The sequence below is a fragment of the Notamacropus eugenii genome, chromosome 7, assembly GCF_028372415.1.
Source record: "Notamacropus eugenii isolate mMacEug1 chromosome 7, mMacEug1.pri_v2, whole genome shotgun sequence".
In the NCBI taxonomy this organism is placed as follows: Eukaryota; Metazoa; Chordata; class Mammalia; order Diprotodontia; family Macropodidae; genus Notamacropus; species Notamacropus eugenii.
In genome coordinates this window covers 75,792,451-75,808,629 of record NC_092878.1, presented here as the reverse complement: position 1 = coordinate 75,808,629, position 16,179 = coordinate 75,792,451, and the positions used below count along the sequence as shown (strand labels likewise).

The following is a 16,179-nucleotide window of genomic DNA, read 5'->3' as shown; positions in this document are numbered from 1 at the left end:
TCTGTAGTCATATGAAAAAATGCTCTAAATCACTATTAGAGAAATGCAAATTAAAGCAATTCTGAGGTACCACCTCACATTTATCAGATTGACTAACATGACAAAAAAGAAAAATGATAAATGTTGGAAGGAATATGGGAAAAGTGGGACACTATTACATTGCTGGTGGAATTGTAAAATGATCCAATCATTCTGGGGAACAATTAGAACCATACCCAAAAGATTATAAAGCTATACCTATCTTTTGATCCCAAAGTACCACTACTAGGTCTGTATCCCAACAAGATTTTTGTGTACTTATACAAAAATATTTATAGCATCTCTTTTTGTGGAGTCTAAGAACTGGACATAGAGGGGATGCCCACCAATTAGGGAATGGCTGAACAAGTTGTGCTATAAGATTGTAATGAAATATTACTGTGCTATAAGAAATGACAAGCAGAGTGCTTTCAGAAAAACCTGGAAAGACACATAAACTGATACAAAGCAAACAGAACCAGAACATTATACACAGTAACAGCAATATCAGAATGAAGAAATTGTGAATGACTTAGCTATTCTTAACAATAAAATGATCCAAGACACTTCCAAAGGACTCATGATGAAAAATGCTCTCTACATCAAGAGAAAGTACTGATATCTGAATACAAGCTGAACCATACTATTTTTCTTTTTCTTTGTTTCTTTTCTTCCTCCTTTCTTTTCAAGTCTTCTTGAACAAAATGACTAACATAGAAATGTTTTACATTTACATATACATATACATATGTATAACCTTCAACCTTCATCAGATTATTTACCATCTCAAGGAGCTGGAGGAGGAGTGAAGAAGGCATAGAATTTGGAATGTAAAACAAAAAAAAATGTCAAAATTGCTTTTACAGATAAGTGGGGAAAAATAAAATATTAAAAACAAAATTATATGAGAAGGAAAATCAAATATGATCCATTACATTAGCTTCAAAGATATGTAAATATCACACTAGAACATAACTGCATGATTGTGATGGGGAAGAAATTTTATTGCAAATAACTGTGACAAATGTTTAAATAGGGTTGAAATTGAGAACAATTAAATAGAGAATAAAGATGGAAAAAACTGGAGAACATATAGATTGTAATGGGCAAGTTTTACATCACTAGTATTAGATTGAATTTATTCATTCAGTAAATATTTGTGGATCACTTCATGTGCTGAGAAGACAGCATGATGCGCATTGTGTGAGAGGCATTAGACCAAGTAGATTGCTAGACATGGAGTCAGAAAGACATGAATTCAAGTCCTACCTCTAATCTGAATTTGCTCTCCATCAAGGACAAATCATTTAATCTCTCTGAGCCTCAGACTACCACCTAATACTAAAATACAGACTGGCTGCATCTAAGTAGAAGTAGTTTCCACAGTGATGAAACCACAGGTCTTGAACATACCAACATAGTAGAAAAGTGGGCAGCTAGGTGTTACAGTGGATAGAACATTAGTGCAGGAGTCAGGAGGACCTGAGTTCAAATCTCTCCTCAGACTTTTGACACTCACTAGCTGTGTGACCTTGGACAAGTCACGTAACCCCAATTGCCTCATCCTGGGTCATCTCCAGTCATCCTGATGAATATCTGGTCACTGAATTCAGATGGCTCTGGAGGAGAAGTGAGACTGGTGACCTGCACAGCCCTCCCTTACTCAAAACAAAGTCAAGTGCAAGTCATGTCATCATTTCTCTGATGGCATGATCTTCAGCAACCAAGGACGAACACACACTAGAGAAGCATACTTGGGATATTGCTGTGTAATTCCTATTAAAAATTATTGGAATATGACATCCAGAACTTGATTCAGATGAAATGTTTTCTCTACTCACCTTCTTCACTTTATGATAAGTCTTTCACCAATGTTCATCTAATTTTTCTTTCCAATGCTTTTTGTTATTTTCTAGGTAAATATTGCTCATAATTTCCCATCATCACCCTCTGTAACACATGAATTTGTATTCTAAATCATCATTGCTCTTGGCTACCATATGTTTCTGTTTGGAATGAGGATCATTCTCTTGGAGCAGGAATGTAGAAAAGGACAGGCCAATCATGACAAGGAACTGCCCCCCTTCTGCTTGATATGTTGTCCCCTTTGTTATGCCCATCACTCATCCTGAGTCTTCTAGTTGAAATGTCCAATAAATGATTTCTGCTTAAGTCATTTCCATTTACATACTTCTCTGTGGATTGAAGAAATGAGAGGGAAGTTGAACTTTCTTTAAAATCATCTACCAGACATATAGTCTACCAGAAATTCTAATACATAAATCTGACAAATCTGAGTTAATATTAAACTTACAGAAATGGACTGGGCAGCTAGATGATGCAGTGCTGGACCCAGAACTGAGTTCAAATCTGGCCTAGATACTTACTAGCTTTGTGACTCTGAACAAATCACTTAACCTTGTTTCCCTTAGTTTCTTCATCTGTAAAAGGAACTGAAGAAGGAAATGCCAAACCATTAGAGTATCCAGTGGAGTTAAGCTGGTTCACAAGAGGTCAAAATGAGGAAAGGAGAGTGTAAGTACTACAGAGGTGACCTGAGAGGATAAGAGATCACAGTGGAGATTAAGAGCAGGGTTTTGTATAGAAAATAAAAGGGAAAAAATAAAATTTTAGAGCTTGACTATGTCAATGAACAAAAATTTAAAAAAAATTTCTCAAAGAAAACTTTATTCAGTATATAATCTTTACTATAATCTACTGCTATTGAAATATTTCAATGGAATAATAGGATTATTTACCAAACACTCCCCCATACCTCTGTGACAAGCTTCTAGTACCCTCTGGAGGTGCTTCTACCACAGACTGGGAATATCTAATTTAGGTGACCTGGGAGATCTAGAAACAACAGGAGCCTTAGCCCCCTGGACCAGTCAAATACAGAAACGGTTTCCTTACCTTTACAGGGGAAAAAACCTAGCTTAACCTACATGGGAGGTGGGGAGCCTTGGTAAATAGAGCTCCTACAACAAATGTGTAGAATTGGTAGATAGATTGTTAGGAGTGCTTAAATTGGCCACAGTTTAGTGTCTTTAGACAAGTTGAGCTGTTTGCAGGGAGAAATTCAAACTCAAGTAATTCTCATGTATCACTGCATTTGCAGTCCTTGGGAAGTACCTTTGTTATGGTCCACTTTTAGTGTCTCACAGTTCCACTGTAGTACTTAGCACAGGGAAGTCTCTGTAATATCAAGTACATCCTAGGCATTTAAAACAGAATGAATGGTCAAGAGTCTTTCTGGAGGTTGTTATATAAAGCATATTATACACATTTTCCAATTAGATACAAGATACATGAAGTTGTTTATAGTTGGGGATACACAGTACCAACTGAGGGAAAGGGCTAGATCAAGGCCTTTTGCAAGGCATAGAAAAACAAACAAACAAATCTAATCTCTTTTGCCCTTCTTCACAGGGTGACATATGTAGTGTTTTTTTTCCTCTCTTAGGATGAAAAGATGGTCCCCAACACTTCTATTTAGGAACAAGAAACCAACACAAACAGACCTTATAATTTCAGGAGAATTTCTCCTAAGGTAAGTAGAGCAATATCATCACCTAGTGGCTATAGGAATTACTTGTGTGTGCTAACTACAAGGGAAAAAGAAAGAAAAAACTCTATTTGTTCTATGGATTATATATTTTTTTCCCTTTGGGGGATGGCAGGGAGTGATTTTGGGGAATAAGTGAGGATTTGTCAGAAAGGGAAAATGATGAAAGTTGGAAAAATAAAAAGGAGAAAAGAAATAAAATTATTAGAGCATCTTTTAAAATACATGAAGGAAGTTAAAAGGAAAACGTCAACAAATAGGACAACTTTGAAAATAATATGTTGAATTTATTATATAGTAATATTGTAGTTAATCAATATAATGTAATAAAGTTGTTAAAAGTTCAGCATATAGAATTTGTAGCTTTTTTAAAAAGTAAGCATTATGTCAGAGATTCATGGTTTCATATACAAATTTCTGTTTTACTTTATACATAGAAATGTGCTTTTTTTTTAGTGTTCCTTAATTTAGAGTTTTAAAACACTTCACAGGCTGGTGAAAAGAGAAATATGAAAACACTTGTAGTAGGGTTTGAAGCTTGCTTCAAATAGGCCTCTATCAGCCATCTCAGAGAACATGTACTAGGGCTTCCCCAGAAATTTCTAGAAGCTCAGGGGTGACAGAGTATTTTAGCCTGTACTGGTTGAGGACCAAGGCTAGATTTCTGTGGATCTTTGGTCATCTAGAATCAGGCCAAAAACAAAACAAAACAAACCCACAGCAGAAGAGGGTCAGCTTCAAACTTACCTAGCTAATCCACATGTCCTTTGCAGTACTTTTAAAACCCATGTAAAGGTTTTTAAAAAATCATCACTATGCTAGGTGCCAGGGACAACTTGTCTTATTTTATTTTAATCTTTAGCACCTAGCACAATACCTTACATATAAGAGATGTTTAAGAAATGGTTATTTGACAGAGGTGGCGAAGGTTCACCATCCTTTGTCCAGTGTTTCTTGAGTACTGGGGGTAGTTGGTAGTTCTGATCTCCAGCTAAGGAGAAAAAAAAATTAGCTAAGGCCTAGTCATTCCCTTGTGAAGAACAGTTGAATTTCTGCTCCTTCTCGCTCAGTGGCCAATGAGTGGATCACTTAGTCATATCAAAGTGGTGGCCCTTCAGGGTTGAGGCAAATGCGTCCTTGAAATTCCTAAAGTCTCTACAAAAACTCCCTTGGATGGCCCCCAGCAGGCCAATTCTCATGCATGCTGCAACACCCAAGACAAACTTATAGTGTTTCTTCTCAGATAGACATAATTTTACTATAGCCACCTTCTTGTAGAGGTCATTTGGCTCATTCATATGCTTTCATACTTCAAACTGAAATAACAAAGATTATGAAATTATGAAAGGGGAAATAAGCTATCCTAGTTCCTTCAATTGAAATTGTGCAAAGTATTTATGCTAAAGCAATTTTCTCCCCCAAATGCCTTTTATCAGCCTTCTTCTGAAATATTGTTGATTTCCCCTTGAAGGCTTGACCTGTTTAGAAATACATATCTACCAAGAAGAAATCAGAAAGTAAGCTTCTTGAGGGCAGGGGACATTTTGTTTTTATCTCTAACTCCAGTGACTAGAAACACAATAGGCATTAATAAATGCTTTGTCGAATATAATTGACTTGAACGAAGCAGATTAAACAAAGATTTTTGACTGGAATTAGCTACATTCTGTCCAGGAATGACAGCCACCTGTTCCTCATAGCTTCCTTGGCATTCAATTCGTTGTCTGGGAGAAAAGAATCTTAAAATTGTGCATCTTCTTGTAGATTTACAAAGATGTGAAAACATGCAGGTCTTTCAATTCTCAGGGAGCCATTTTTCCCCTTCCATTGGTAATAGAATTCTAAAATAGAGAACACTTCATAATTGTCAAATAGATGGCATATAGGATTTGCTAAAGGACCCCAGCTTCTTGGTACACACATGAGTTAATTGGTGGCTAAGCATGTGTGTTTTGGTGTGCTTTCTGTTGAAGGAACAATCTTCTAATTCCATGCCAAGGTCAGATGTTGTACCTAGACAAAAGATAATTCTATTATTACAGAGTCCTGTACAATGAAGTGTATCACAATATCACTTGTGTTTCCATAGCAACCTCAGATGACTTTAGGGAGAGTAAAAATAAGAGCTAAATGCATGGAAAGGAGAATGGTGAAAATAACAGGGCGAGAAGGTACCCTGGCACATATGGTAAGATAAAAGAAGATATGGCTTATACATGTTAACATATATTCTATTTTTAAAACCCAGACTGTATAATTTAAAATAAACACCAACAGGTGAGAGAAGAAAGAATAGGTAGCTTGTTTCAAAGTTGTTTTTTGTTGTGGCTGTTGTTGAAAGATAAGACCCTAATGACATGGGGAAATTTTCTAGCTTAGAGGTCAGACTTAAACTGAAAAAGAAGGGAAGGAACAAAATAGGTCAATTATTCATGAGACTTGCAGGGAAACATTGCTCAAGAATCAGAAAATATTGAACACAGAAGTTATCACATCATATTGGAAACCTTCCTAAACAAAATGAGTGAGAAGAGGTTCCCATACCCCTCAATTCGTTCTCTAGCAAAAGATGTTCAATTTGTGCTTCTAAATCATAAACATCCTGGGAGAAAAACCTTCAGGAACTACAAAATAAAAACTGAAAATGCCATTTTAAGCAGTGATATCCTTATATTAGGGATCGATATGCAGATACATGATTGGAAAACTGGAGGGTAGAGCATCAAATTCCTCACAAAGCCTTTATGGAGGGCAAAGAAAGTGCTTTGGAAAGGAACAAATGGTCACTTGTAGCCTACACTTTTAATTCAGCAAAAGAGCATAAAAAATATCACTACGAGTCAGAAGGATTTAGCTCCTTGCGGCCAGGGACAATCTGTCTTTTTTTTTTTTTTGATAATTACTTTAGCAGCTAGCATGATACCTTACACATAAGTGGTGTTTAGGAAATGTTTGTCAGTGAAATTGAATTATCAGTAGTTTCCTCCTCCCTCCTCTTCATAGAATATGTTGATGCCCAGCATCAGAATTTTATGCATGTATATATATATATATATATATATATATACATATATATACATATATAAGTATATAATATCCATATGATATATATGTGCTATGTATGTATACAGATGTGTATGGATATATGCACACATACAAAAGAAAAAGGGTCATAGGGCAACATGAAATTAAAACATTTTTGTTATTTTCTTAAAGTTAATATGCATGTTTATAACAAATGACATAAAATTGAAGATTTGGTTTTACATATTTTTATTTTGTTTATTTGAATGTGTTTGATATTTACTAAGTTTATTTTAAAAACCCCAACAAAACACGTTAGGCACCTTTTTTGAACTAGGATATTTATAGCATCTAGCCATTCCACATACTTACAGATTTTTAGCTGAAAGGAACTAGAAATTTAGTTCAACCTTATCAGCTTACCTATTAGAATGTAAGCCACCAAAAGCAGGGACTGACTTGCTTTTTATATTTGCCCAGTTCTGTGCCTGGCACGTAGTAAATATATAGTAAATGATTTTTCAATCATTCAAGTATGGCTCTTAAAGGTAGAGACATCTTGCTTCTGTTAATGATAATTTTGCAGAACAGCATATCTTTTAGAACTCAAGGAAATCTCAGAGGTCATCTAATTGAACTCTTTCATTTTGACAGTAAAGCTCAGAAAATTTAAGTAACTTATTCAAAGTCACTTAAAGTCCATCTAGTAAATAAGACACTTGAGATTCAAATTCAAACCCTGTGTCTCTCAAGTCCAGTTTTATTTCTACCAAATCATGCTACAAGTAAAACTTGATGGATAGGTGCAAGTATGTATGTTTGCATATGTGTCTTAGTGGTAGGAGATAGTTTGGGGAAGTTAACCATAGAGAGGTTAATATAGGAAGCTCAGGTAGAGGGGATCAATATGAAGAGTGAAAGAAAAAACTATTTCAAAGTACTGGAATTTTAACTTGGTTGAGGGTGGGCAGGGAAGTAGAGTATATACCAAACCTTTACTGGGTACCCATGAAGGCAGGATAGCGTAATAATAGTCTCCTTCAAAGATTTCAGACTATTAAACAATTTCAAACAGAGTAAGTTATTACTTGCTTTTTACTTACTTTACTTACTTTGATTTAAAATCTGGTATGACAAATTCAGCAGTTTAAAAATATACTTGTAAGTACTGGAAACTTATCTAGAAGTTTATTTTCTGGCAAATTCAGCATTCTAGGTTAGAATTGTGAAACTGAAATATAATTGGGACTCTGAAAAGCAAAAAAGTTCCCTGAATAGGTGAAGTTGCTGTCTTAGAGTCCATGAACTAAAGTTCAATCACATTATTTTATGTAAAGTGCTTTCTTACTCTTATTTATTTATATTTTAAAAACAATTAGTTGCTGTATTTCTAGCTCCATAGATTAGAAGCAAGATTGAGAGGTCCAAGGGGATGTAGAGGGGAGACAATGAAAGTTAAAAGTGGCAGTTGACAATAGATAGTGAGAGAGGAGGGAAAAAATTTAGAAAAAGTAGATACAAGAACTAAAAATATAGTCTGAGTTCATTCCTGTAGGGTAAACAACCTCACATAAGATATTTAGGTCTCATTCACACCTTACTCACACTTCTTGGTGATTAATTAAATGAAATATGTTACATTAAATAATTCATTACTCACAATGCTAGTTAAATTATGTGTTACTCTAACAGATTGCCTGATCACTATAACTCTTGTATTTACCCTGATGGCTTGAAAAACACTCCACTTTGTTGTGAACTGGTCCAACTATTCTGGAGAACAATTTGGAACTATGCCCAAAGAATTGCAAAACTGTATATGTCCTTTAACCCAGAAATACTACTACTAGGTCTGTATGCCAAAGAGAACAAAGGAAAAAGTAAGCAATAAAACAAACAAACAAAAAACCAAACCTATATGTACAAAAATATTTACAGTTACTCCCTTTTGTTTGTGGTAGCAACGAATTGGAAATTGAGGAGATGCCCATCAAGTGGGGAATGGCTGAACAAGTTGTGGTATGTGATGGAATACTATTGTGCTATGTGAAATGACAAGCAGGATGGTTTCAGAAAAACCTGGGAAGACTTATATGAACTGATGCAAAGTGAAGTGAGCAGAGGGAGGAGAACGTTAAGCATAGTAACAATGTTTAACAAATTTAGCTACTCTGATCAAGACAACAATCCAAGAGAATTCCAAAGGACTCATGAAACATGCTATACATTTCCAGAGAGAGCACTGATGAAGTCTGAGTACAGATTGAGATATAGTATTTTTTTTACTTTATTTTTCTTGCTTTTTTGCAACATGGATAATATAGAAATATATTTTGCATGACTTCACATGTCTAATTGATAGTACAATGTTTGCTTTCTCAATGGATGAGGGAGGGACTAGAGAGAGGAAGAGAATTCATTACTGAAAATTTTACAAAATGAATGTTAAAAAATATAAAATCCTCTATGGAAATGGGTAGAAGGGGGTAAGAAAAACACTGCTTTATTCTGCTATATCTAACTCCACACTGTATTTTGTAGACACAGAGACTGTCATTTTTCTTTGAGACTTACTTGACAGATGGCAGAATCTGAACACGGTCCATATATCTGATCTTCCTGTCTCACTTACAAAACAGTACAAAATTGGATCTGCCACACAATTTAAACTCGTCAGGGCAACAGTGATTCTATAAAGTTTAAATATCTGCTTGCCGATGTTTGTGCTATGTGTTCCAATACTTAGAATCAGCAACATAGTATGGAAAGGAGTAAAACACAAGAAAAAAGTGATTGTGATACTTAAAAGCAACTTGATGATCCTCTTCTTTTCATGGTTCTCTGTGGCTTGATTATGCTTTACTGCTTGATAGACTTTTTGGTTGCAAAATAAAATTATAACCAAGGGGACCACATAACCTGTGCATGTCCGAAAGATGTTGAAGTTAACTTGCCATTTCTCCAAGGGGTATTTGTCAAAACACAAAACATAAGACTTGTTGGTACCACAGCGTTCAATAGATGTTTCATCTTTCCAGATAATGATGGCATTGAACAATGTTTCTATGATCCAGATTGAGAGACTGATGGAAAAGGCAATTCTTCTTGTTCTTAGATAGGGAAATTTCAAAGGATAGACCACTGCCAAGTATCTATCAAGAGAGATGCAAGAGAGGAAGGCGGTGCTACTGTAGAAATTCACATACATCAGGAAAGCACTCACTTTGCACAGGGCGGGAGAGAATATCCAATTGTCTTCATTCCAAGTGTAATGTATCCAAAGGGGTAACGTTGATGAATAGAGAAGATCAGAGAGTGATAGACCAAAAAGGTAAACTCCTAATTCATTTTTCTTCTTCACTTGCAGACATGAGACACACAGAGATCCAACGTTGGCAGGAATGCTGATGACCATCACAAAGATATAAATGATGGGGAACAAATAGTGATCTACCTGGTGTTGTTCTTCAATACACTCAGTTTCATTCATGATTTGTTTTCGTGGCAATAGTGTCAGTTCTGCTGGGTGGTACACTGGTGGTGCCCCTCACTTGGAATCAGGAAGGCCTGAGGTCAAATCTAGCCTCAGATCCTTACTAGCTGCATGATCCCAGGCAAGTCATTGAATCTCTGTCTGACTCAGTTTCCTCATCTGTAAAATGAGGGCTAAGACTATTACCTAACTTCCAGGGTTGTTGTAAAAATAAAATGAGATAATATTTGTAAAGTACTTTACAAACCTTTAAGTGCTATATAAATGCTAGATACTATTGTTATTTTCTGAAAATCTATGAAAAAGTGGAACTGTGTTCATTATTAGCTTTATTTTTTAGCAGCTCACATATGAAGATCTCAACAGTTAGTATTATTTTGCAATGCCATTGAATACTTAGGACCTGAGATTTTTCCAGAGACTTTTCCACAAATGTCTATGGATTGGTGTCTGGCCATTAACTGAGACTGGCAGCTGGATTGAAGAAACTTGGTATTATGTAATCATAGTTCCAGAAAACTGACAAAAGAGATCAATAGTCCATCATATGGCCTTAAGGTAAGACCACACTTTGTTTTTCAATCTCCCTAAAAACTCGAGTTAGCTTGGTCATAATTGGAATAATCAGTATTTTGCTTCAGCAAAGGTTGAAGTTTCTTCTTAAATGCCTTTGATTCTGTAAGGAAAGATAAAACAGTTATGACCTATTTTATATTCAGGCTGTAGATTAAAAAGAAGTATTCCTCAATTGTTTTGTGGTTTTTAAAATATCCTTTTCATTAAATTTCCTGCAGATTTAAAAAATGCCTTGATATATAATCCTAAAGTTTTTAAAAAGCAAATCCTAAATCATAGACTTCAGGAGGTAAAAAACAAAACTAAATAGTTGTGTCTATCATAGAGAAACACATAAAAAAGAAGTTAGGTTTGTAATAATCATTTTCTACAAGCAGAATAAATTCCAGGACTTCTCCCCCCTGAAGATTAATAAAATATTAGAAAAGTGCTTCTGCCCCACATATACATACACACACAAACACACACAGGAAAGCAGTAATCAAATCATGTCCATTTATTGCACTCATCAGGACAGGAGAAACTCCTAGATTTGGGTTCTTTCCTGTTTGCTCTTGTATTGCCAAAAAGGAACCTGCCTTTTCAATCTGACTCAGGGAAATGACTAATGACAGGAATTTCAGGAGGGAGAGGGAAGGAATCCCCTCAATTTCCAATTCTTTGCTACCACAAAAAAAAAAAAGAAGTTGCTGTAAATATTTTTGTACATATAGGTTTGGTTTTCTGTTTGTTTGTTTTATCATTTACCTTTTCCTTTGTTCTCTTTGGCATACAGACCTAGTAGTGGTATTTCTGGGTTAAAGAGTACACACAGTTTTACAATTCTTTGGGCATAGTTCCAGATTGTTCTCCACAATAGTTGGACCAGTTCACAACAAAGTAGAGTATTTTTCAAGCCATCAAGGTAAATATGGGAGTTATGGTGATTAAATAATCTGTTAGAATAACAAAATTAAATTTTTATTTCTATTGAGTACTCTTATAATAAGCCCCACAGTTCTGAGTTGATTACAGTCACAGGTTATCAGAGACCAGTGGAAGAGAAAAGAGAGGATATTTAGGGCAGAAAATGCTTCTTCTATCACATTCTTTAAGAGGCTTCTTATGTTGTTTATGTAGTATTCTGGGCTGGGGGACATCTATCTGGCCACTGGACCCAGGTGGCTCTGGAGAAGAGAGTGAGGCTGGTGACTTTGCATAGCCCTGCCTCACTTAAATCCAATTCACTTACATGGCATGGCATCACTTCCCTGACGTCATGGTCCTCTTTGAGAACAAAGGAAAAACAACAACAGTGAGGACAGGAAAAAACATGGAGTCATAAGATTTCAAATGCGTAGTTTGTAGAACAATTTCCAGATCTACATATTGCCCAAGTAAAAATTGTCATCAGCACTGCTGAAAGGTCCGTAATTTAAAAAAAAACCAAACCAACCAAAAATCTTAGCAGTATGCTGAATGATTTAAATTATGTGAATTTAACACAATATATCAGATTCTTCAGCATACCATTAGTGTTCTTATTTTGCTGCTAAAATCCCCTTTTCACATACATATCACACACACACACACACACACACACACACACACACACACACACACACACACACACACACAGAAATTGCACTGATCAGAATACCAGCACAAAAGCTGGGTTTGTTTCTAGTACATAAACATAATAGGTAGAATTGTATACCAGAAGTTTTATTGATGAAAGCGTTGCCCTTTTCAGCTTAGTTTTTTCTTTCCTGTCCTTTGCAAACCAATCAGCTCCTTGGGCGCTTTCCCCCACCCCCAAGAATCTCTGAAATAAGTTTTGGAGAAAGAGAATCCTAATCAGAGATGTCACTGAATTTAAAAGCAATTTCTTAACCCTAAGTCAGATTATTATCTGGATCACCGACTTCAGATTGACCCAGATCTTGAAGGAAAAACCAAACCAAACTAGAATTAGTCTTAACCTTGGGGCTTTGTTAGTTAGTTCTTCCTGGCTGGCTACATGTATTAGTTCACAAAGAACCCTGATTCCCTGTCTCTTGCTGAACATTTCTTCCGACCTCAGAATAATTGAGTTTATTCTCTGACATTATCTCTTAATTTCAGCAATCTGCTCCCATCTACAGTTAGTTCTGCCATAACCAGACATATACAATCATAAAAATCATTACGCAATGCAAAATAGCACAGTAAAAGTCACAAGGTTTATGAGGAAAAATGGAGTTAGAAACACAATGCTAAAAAAATACCCTATCAGTGAAGATTTACACATACACACACACACACACACACACACACGCACATGCACAAAGATAGGAGTCTAATAAAAATGAAAGTATATTTTTAACATATTAAATGGTTAAGAAATGTTACAATAAACTAGCTACATCCAAAATCTGACTACTTTTCAACCTGCTCCCAGAATCCCATGGGGCCAAAGTTGGCAAAATTGATGGCTATAAGGGAAAGAGTGACCTTGGTGGGTGTAACCAGATGAGTAGCATAGAGAGGTGCCATGACCATGGCTGAAGTAGAGAATAGAGGGTGTGAATGGGGATCAGTATTCCTCTCTCCACAACTACTACTACATCAGAAGATGTACAGTAACTATGGCACTTTACTTTAAAAAAGATCTGAAAATCGATGTCAAAAAAGTAACAGCTTATGAGTTACTATGAAATGGTGGCTTTCTTCATTTTAGCTGTTTCTCTCAAAGGAAATTAACCATTAGCAAACCCCAAATTTTTATTATGCTCTAATTGTTTCCTAACATATCAATAGCTGGATATAGTTAGAATAAATTTGTGTCTTCAAAACAAGCATTATAGCAGAACCAACTTTACTACACTGTAGTGGCTATAAAACTTCTCCTTGACAGGGACAGGCCAACAACTCTTACTGACTAGAAGTCTTGGCTCACACGGCATTAGTTATCAAGATAAAAAAAAATTAGCTGTTCTAAAATGGAAAACAGGACAAATGAATTTGTAATTATAAAAAGGATCTTTTATTGTTGTTGTTCTGCTGTTTGCTAGTATTAAAGAAAATATATCTAATTTTTAGCCTTGTTCAGTTGTTAAAGTCTGGGATGTATTTTATTAGTTTATTCTCTACAACAACCTTAATATCAAGTATATGAACATATATCTGTATAACGAACCTTGCTAGGATGTAGGATTTTTAAAGATAAGATGACAAAGATTTTGTCTTTTGGCAAGATTTATAAAGTTCTGGTGGTGATAGATCTCACTATTCTCTGGCATGGATTACAGGGAAATGTAATCTTGATAAGACAAGATAAGATTTTATCAGGGGCCCACACAGTTGGGGTCCATGTACTCATAACGTCTATATTCTTTAGTAGGGGAGGAAATGTTTCCATGAGTCATCATCCCACAGCCTGGAAAAAACTGTAAGCAATAATAATAAGTGTAAATACATAATAAAAGTTGGCTTCTCTGTTAGGAAACTGTTAGAGATAATAGTTGTCCTAAGAATTGCTGTGGAATATATACTTCTCATAATTTATATATCTTTTCAGATAATTTCAGGGTAATTTTAACTGATGTGGTGGGAATTTTTTTTTAAGCAGTTTCAAATGAACATTTAAAAAATTTTCTACTTTACTTCCTTTTTACTAAAATTAAATGAGAATTTGAAAAATGAGAATCTGAATTTGGGTTAATCTGAGAATCTGAAATATGGGTTAGAATCTGAAAATGATGAGAATCTGGAAGTGTTAAAGAAATATTTTTTTTCGTAAATCAAAAAAATAAGAATCAGATCATAACTAGTTTTAAGATGATGGAATATGTGAAGGAACTGTGATTTCCCCAGGGAGAGAATTCCCATTGGTGGGAATGACTGAGTGGATAAATTTCAGGTACCTAAAGGTTAAATGACTTGCTCAGGATTGTACACTTATTATGAACTTCAAAATACAGGATATTCTCACAAAACATCACAGAAGTACTTGGTTCACTTTTCTTTATTTTAAAGTAAACTCCTCAACAATTACATACCTTCTAATCTTCAAAATATTTAGGCAAGGAATATAAAAAAGAATCATTACACAATTTTTCAAATGAAGAAAGAGTAAAAGTAGTAGATAGCTTAATCTAATATGCTTTTTTCTAGACTACATCATCTTAAACATAAACTTGCCAACAAATTACTAGAAAATATATCAAATGTAAAACATCAGGAAAAATACTATTTTTTTGGGATCTGGAGATTTCTTTCCTCACTACTTCTAAGGTGGAATTTTGATATCTGCTCACCACTACACAGAGTAAAGAAAACTCCTATTATTCCTCATCTGTGCCTTGCTATAACAGTGACTTGTTAGACTGTATGAGTATATAAATAACACAAAATCCTCTTTCTAAATGCTAGTCTTTTTTATATAGTCATATTAACAGAAACAGTTTTAATTATAATCTTTTTTTTAAAAACTGTCTTCTCTCTACTTACCGGAGTGTCTCGGGGTAGTAGCTCTTTCTACTGAGATACTTGATAAATCTGCTTACTTTAAAGAAGGGGGAAAAAGCAGCACTGTCTAACAGAAACAGGAAATTGCAGACATTTCACAATAAACCAATGAGGAAGCGGCATCTTGATATTTAAAAAAATTATCATAACTCAAGTTTGGGGGACAAAATACTTTCCCAGATAGGTTATAGGTTGATTTGATTTATTTATTATTCTGAAGGAAATTAAAGAAAATTCTCATTCTATCTTAAGAATTATTGTATGAAACAAAATTAAATTTTTATTTCTATTGAGTACTCCTATAATAAGAAGACCCACAGTTCTGAGCTGATCAAAACTGGCCCCTAAAGGATTGAATCATACACTGGCCTCATTAAATATCATGATCTGAACAAATCAACTATTTCAAATGAAAACTAGAAAATACAATGAGGCAGGAAAAAAAATGAATTTGAGGAAGGCATTTACCATTAATATGATGGCAATCCAAAGTGTCAGTCAGTCTATCAATAAACATTGATTAATCACCTCATGTGCAAGGCACTGTGCTACAGACACAAAGAAAGGCAGATGACAAACTCTGACCTCAAGAAGTTCATAGTCCATGAAAACAACTTTGTCCAAATTATATATGTGTGGTGTGTGCACATATATGTATAGATATGTGTGTATACACATATATGTAATGAACTGAAAATAACCAACAGAAGAAGACATTAGACAAAGTTTCTTGTGGGATTTTAGCTGAGTCTTGAAGGAAGCTATGGAAAATGAAAGTAAAATGAGAAAGGAGAGAATTCTAGGCATGGGAGACTTACCAGAGAATTTTTACAGTTACAAAATTCTGAGGCTGAAAGGAGATTAGAAAAGAGGTAAATCAGTTGTAAAAACTTTTGAAAAAATATGTTTAAGTCAGAGAAGTTGCTTTCAATCTCATTTTTAACTCTTATATGTGGCTTGTATCTGAATTGATGCACCAATGAGGAAGAAAACATGATTGTTTGAGGAATGG

General features: G+C 35.0%; 1 protein-coding gene and 1 long non-coding RNA gene across 3 annotated transcripts; one reads left to right on the top strand and one right to left on the bottom strand.

Moving 5' to 3' along the window:
* Positions 1-3,851: 3,851 nt before the first annotated feature.
* GPR65 (G protein-coupled receptor 65) lies at positions 3,852-15,219 on the bottom strand. Of its 2 annotated transcripts, XM_072623373.1 has the most exons (3): positions 15,150-15,219; positions 9,185-10,779; positions 3,852-5,599 (listed from the first exon to the last, which is right to left on the bottom strand). In XM_072623373.1, exons 2-3 carry the CDS (start codon positions 10,098-10,100, stop codon positions 5,454-5,456), a joined length of 1,062 nt encoding a protein of 353 aa, XP_072479474.1. In that variant the 5' UTR covers positions 10,101-10,779; positions 15,150-15,219; the 3' UTR covers positions 3,852-5,453. The 2 variants fall into 2 exon arrangements, with proteins under 2 accessions (XP_072479474.1, XP_072479475.1); XM_072623374.1 differs by lacking the exon at positions 3,852-5,599 and having other exon boundaries at positions 8,880-10,779.
* On the top strand, positions 5,702-10,099 carry LOC140513588 (uncharacterized). The gene is made up of 3 exons (XR_011970242.1): positions 5,702-5,774; positions 8,572-8,629; positions 9,978-10,099. It is a non-coding gene; the product is annotated as an uncharacterized lncRNA (long non-coding RNA).
* Positions 15,220-16,179: the final 960 nt, after the last annotated feature.

Coding starts and splice junctions, on each gene's coding strand:
- GPR65 (XM_072623373.1), bottom strand. CDS start 10,100: ATGAATGAAACTGAGTGTATTGAAGAACAACACCAGGTAGATCACTAT. Junction 5,600..9,184: donor CAGATTCTGCCATCTGTCAA/GTAAGTCTCAAA, acceptor TCTTTTGTCTAG/GTACAACATCTGACCTTGGC.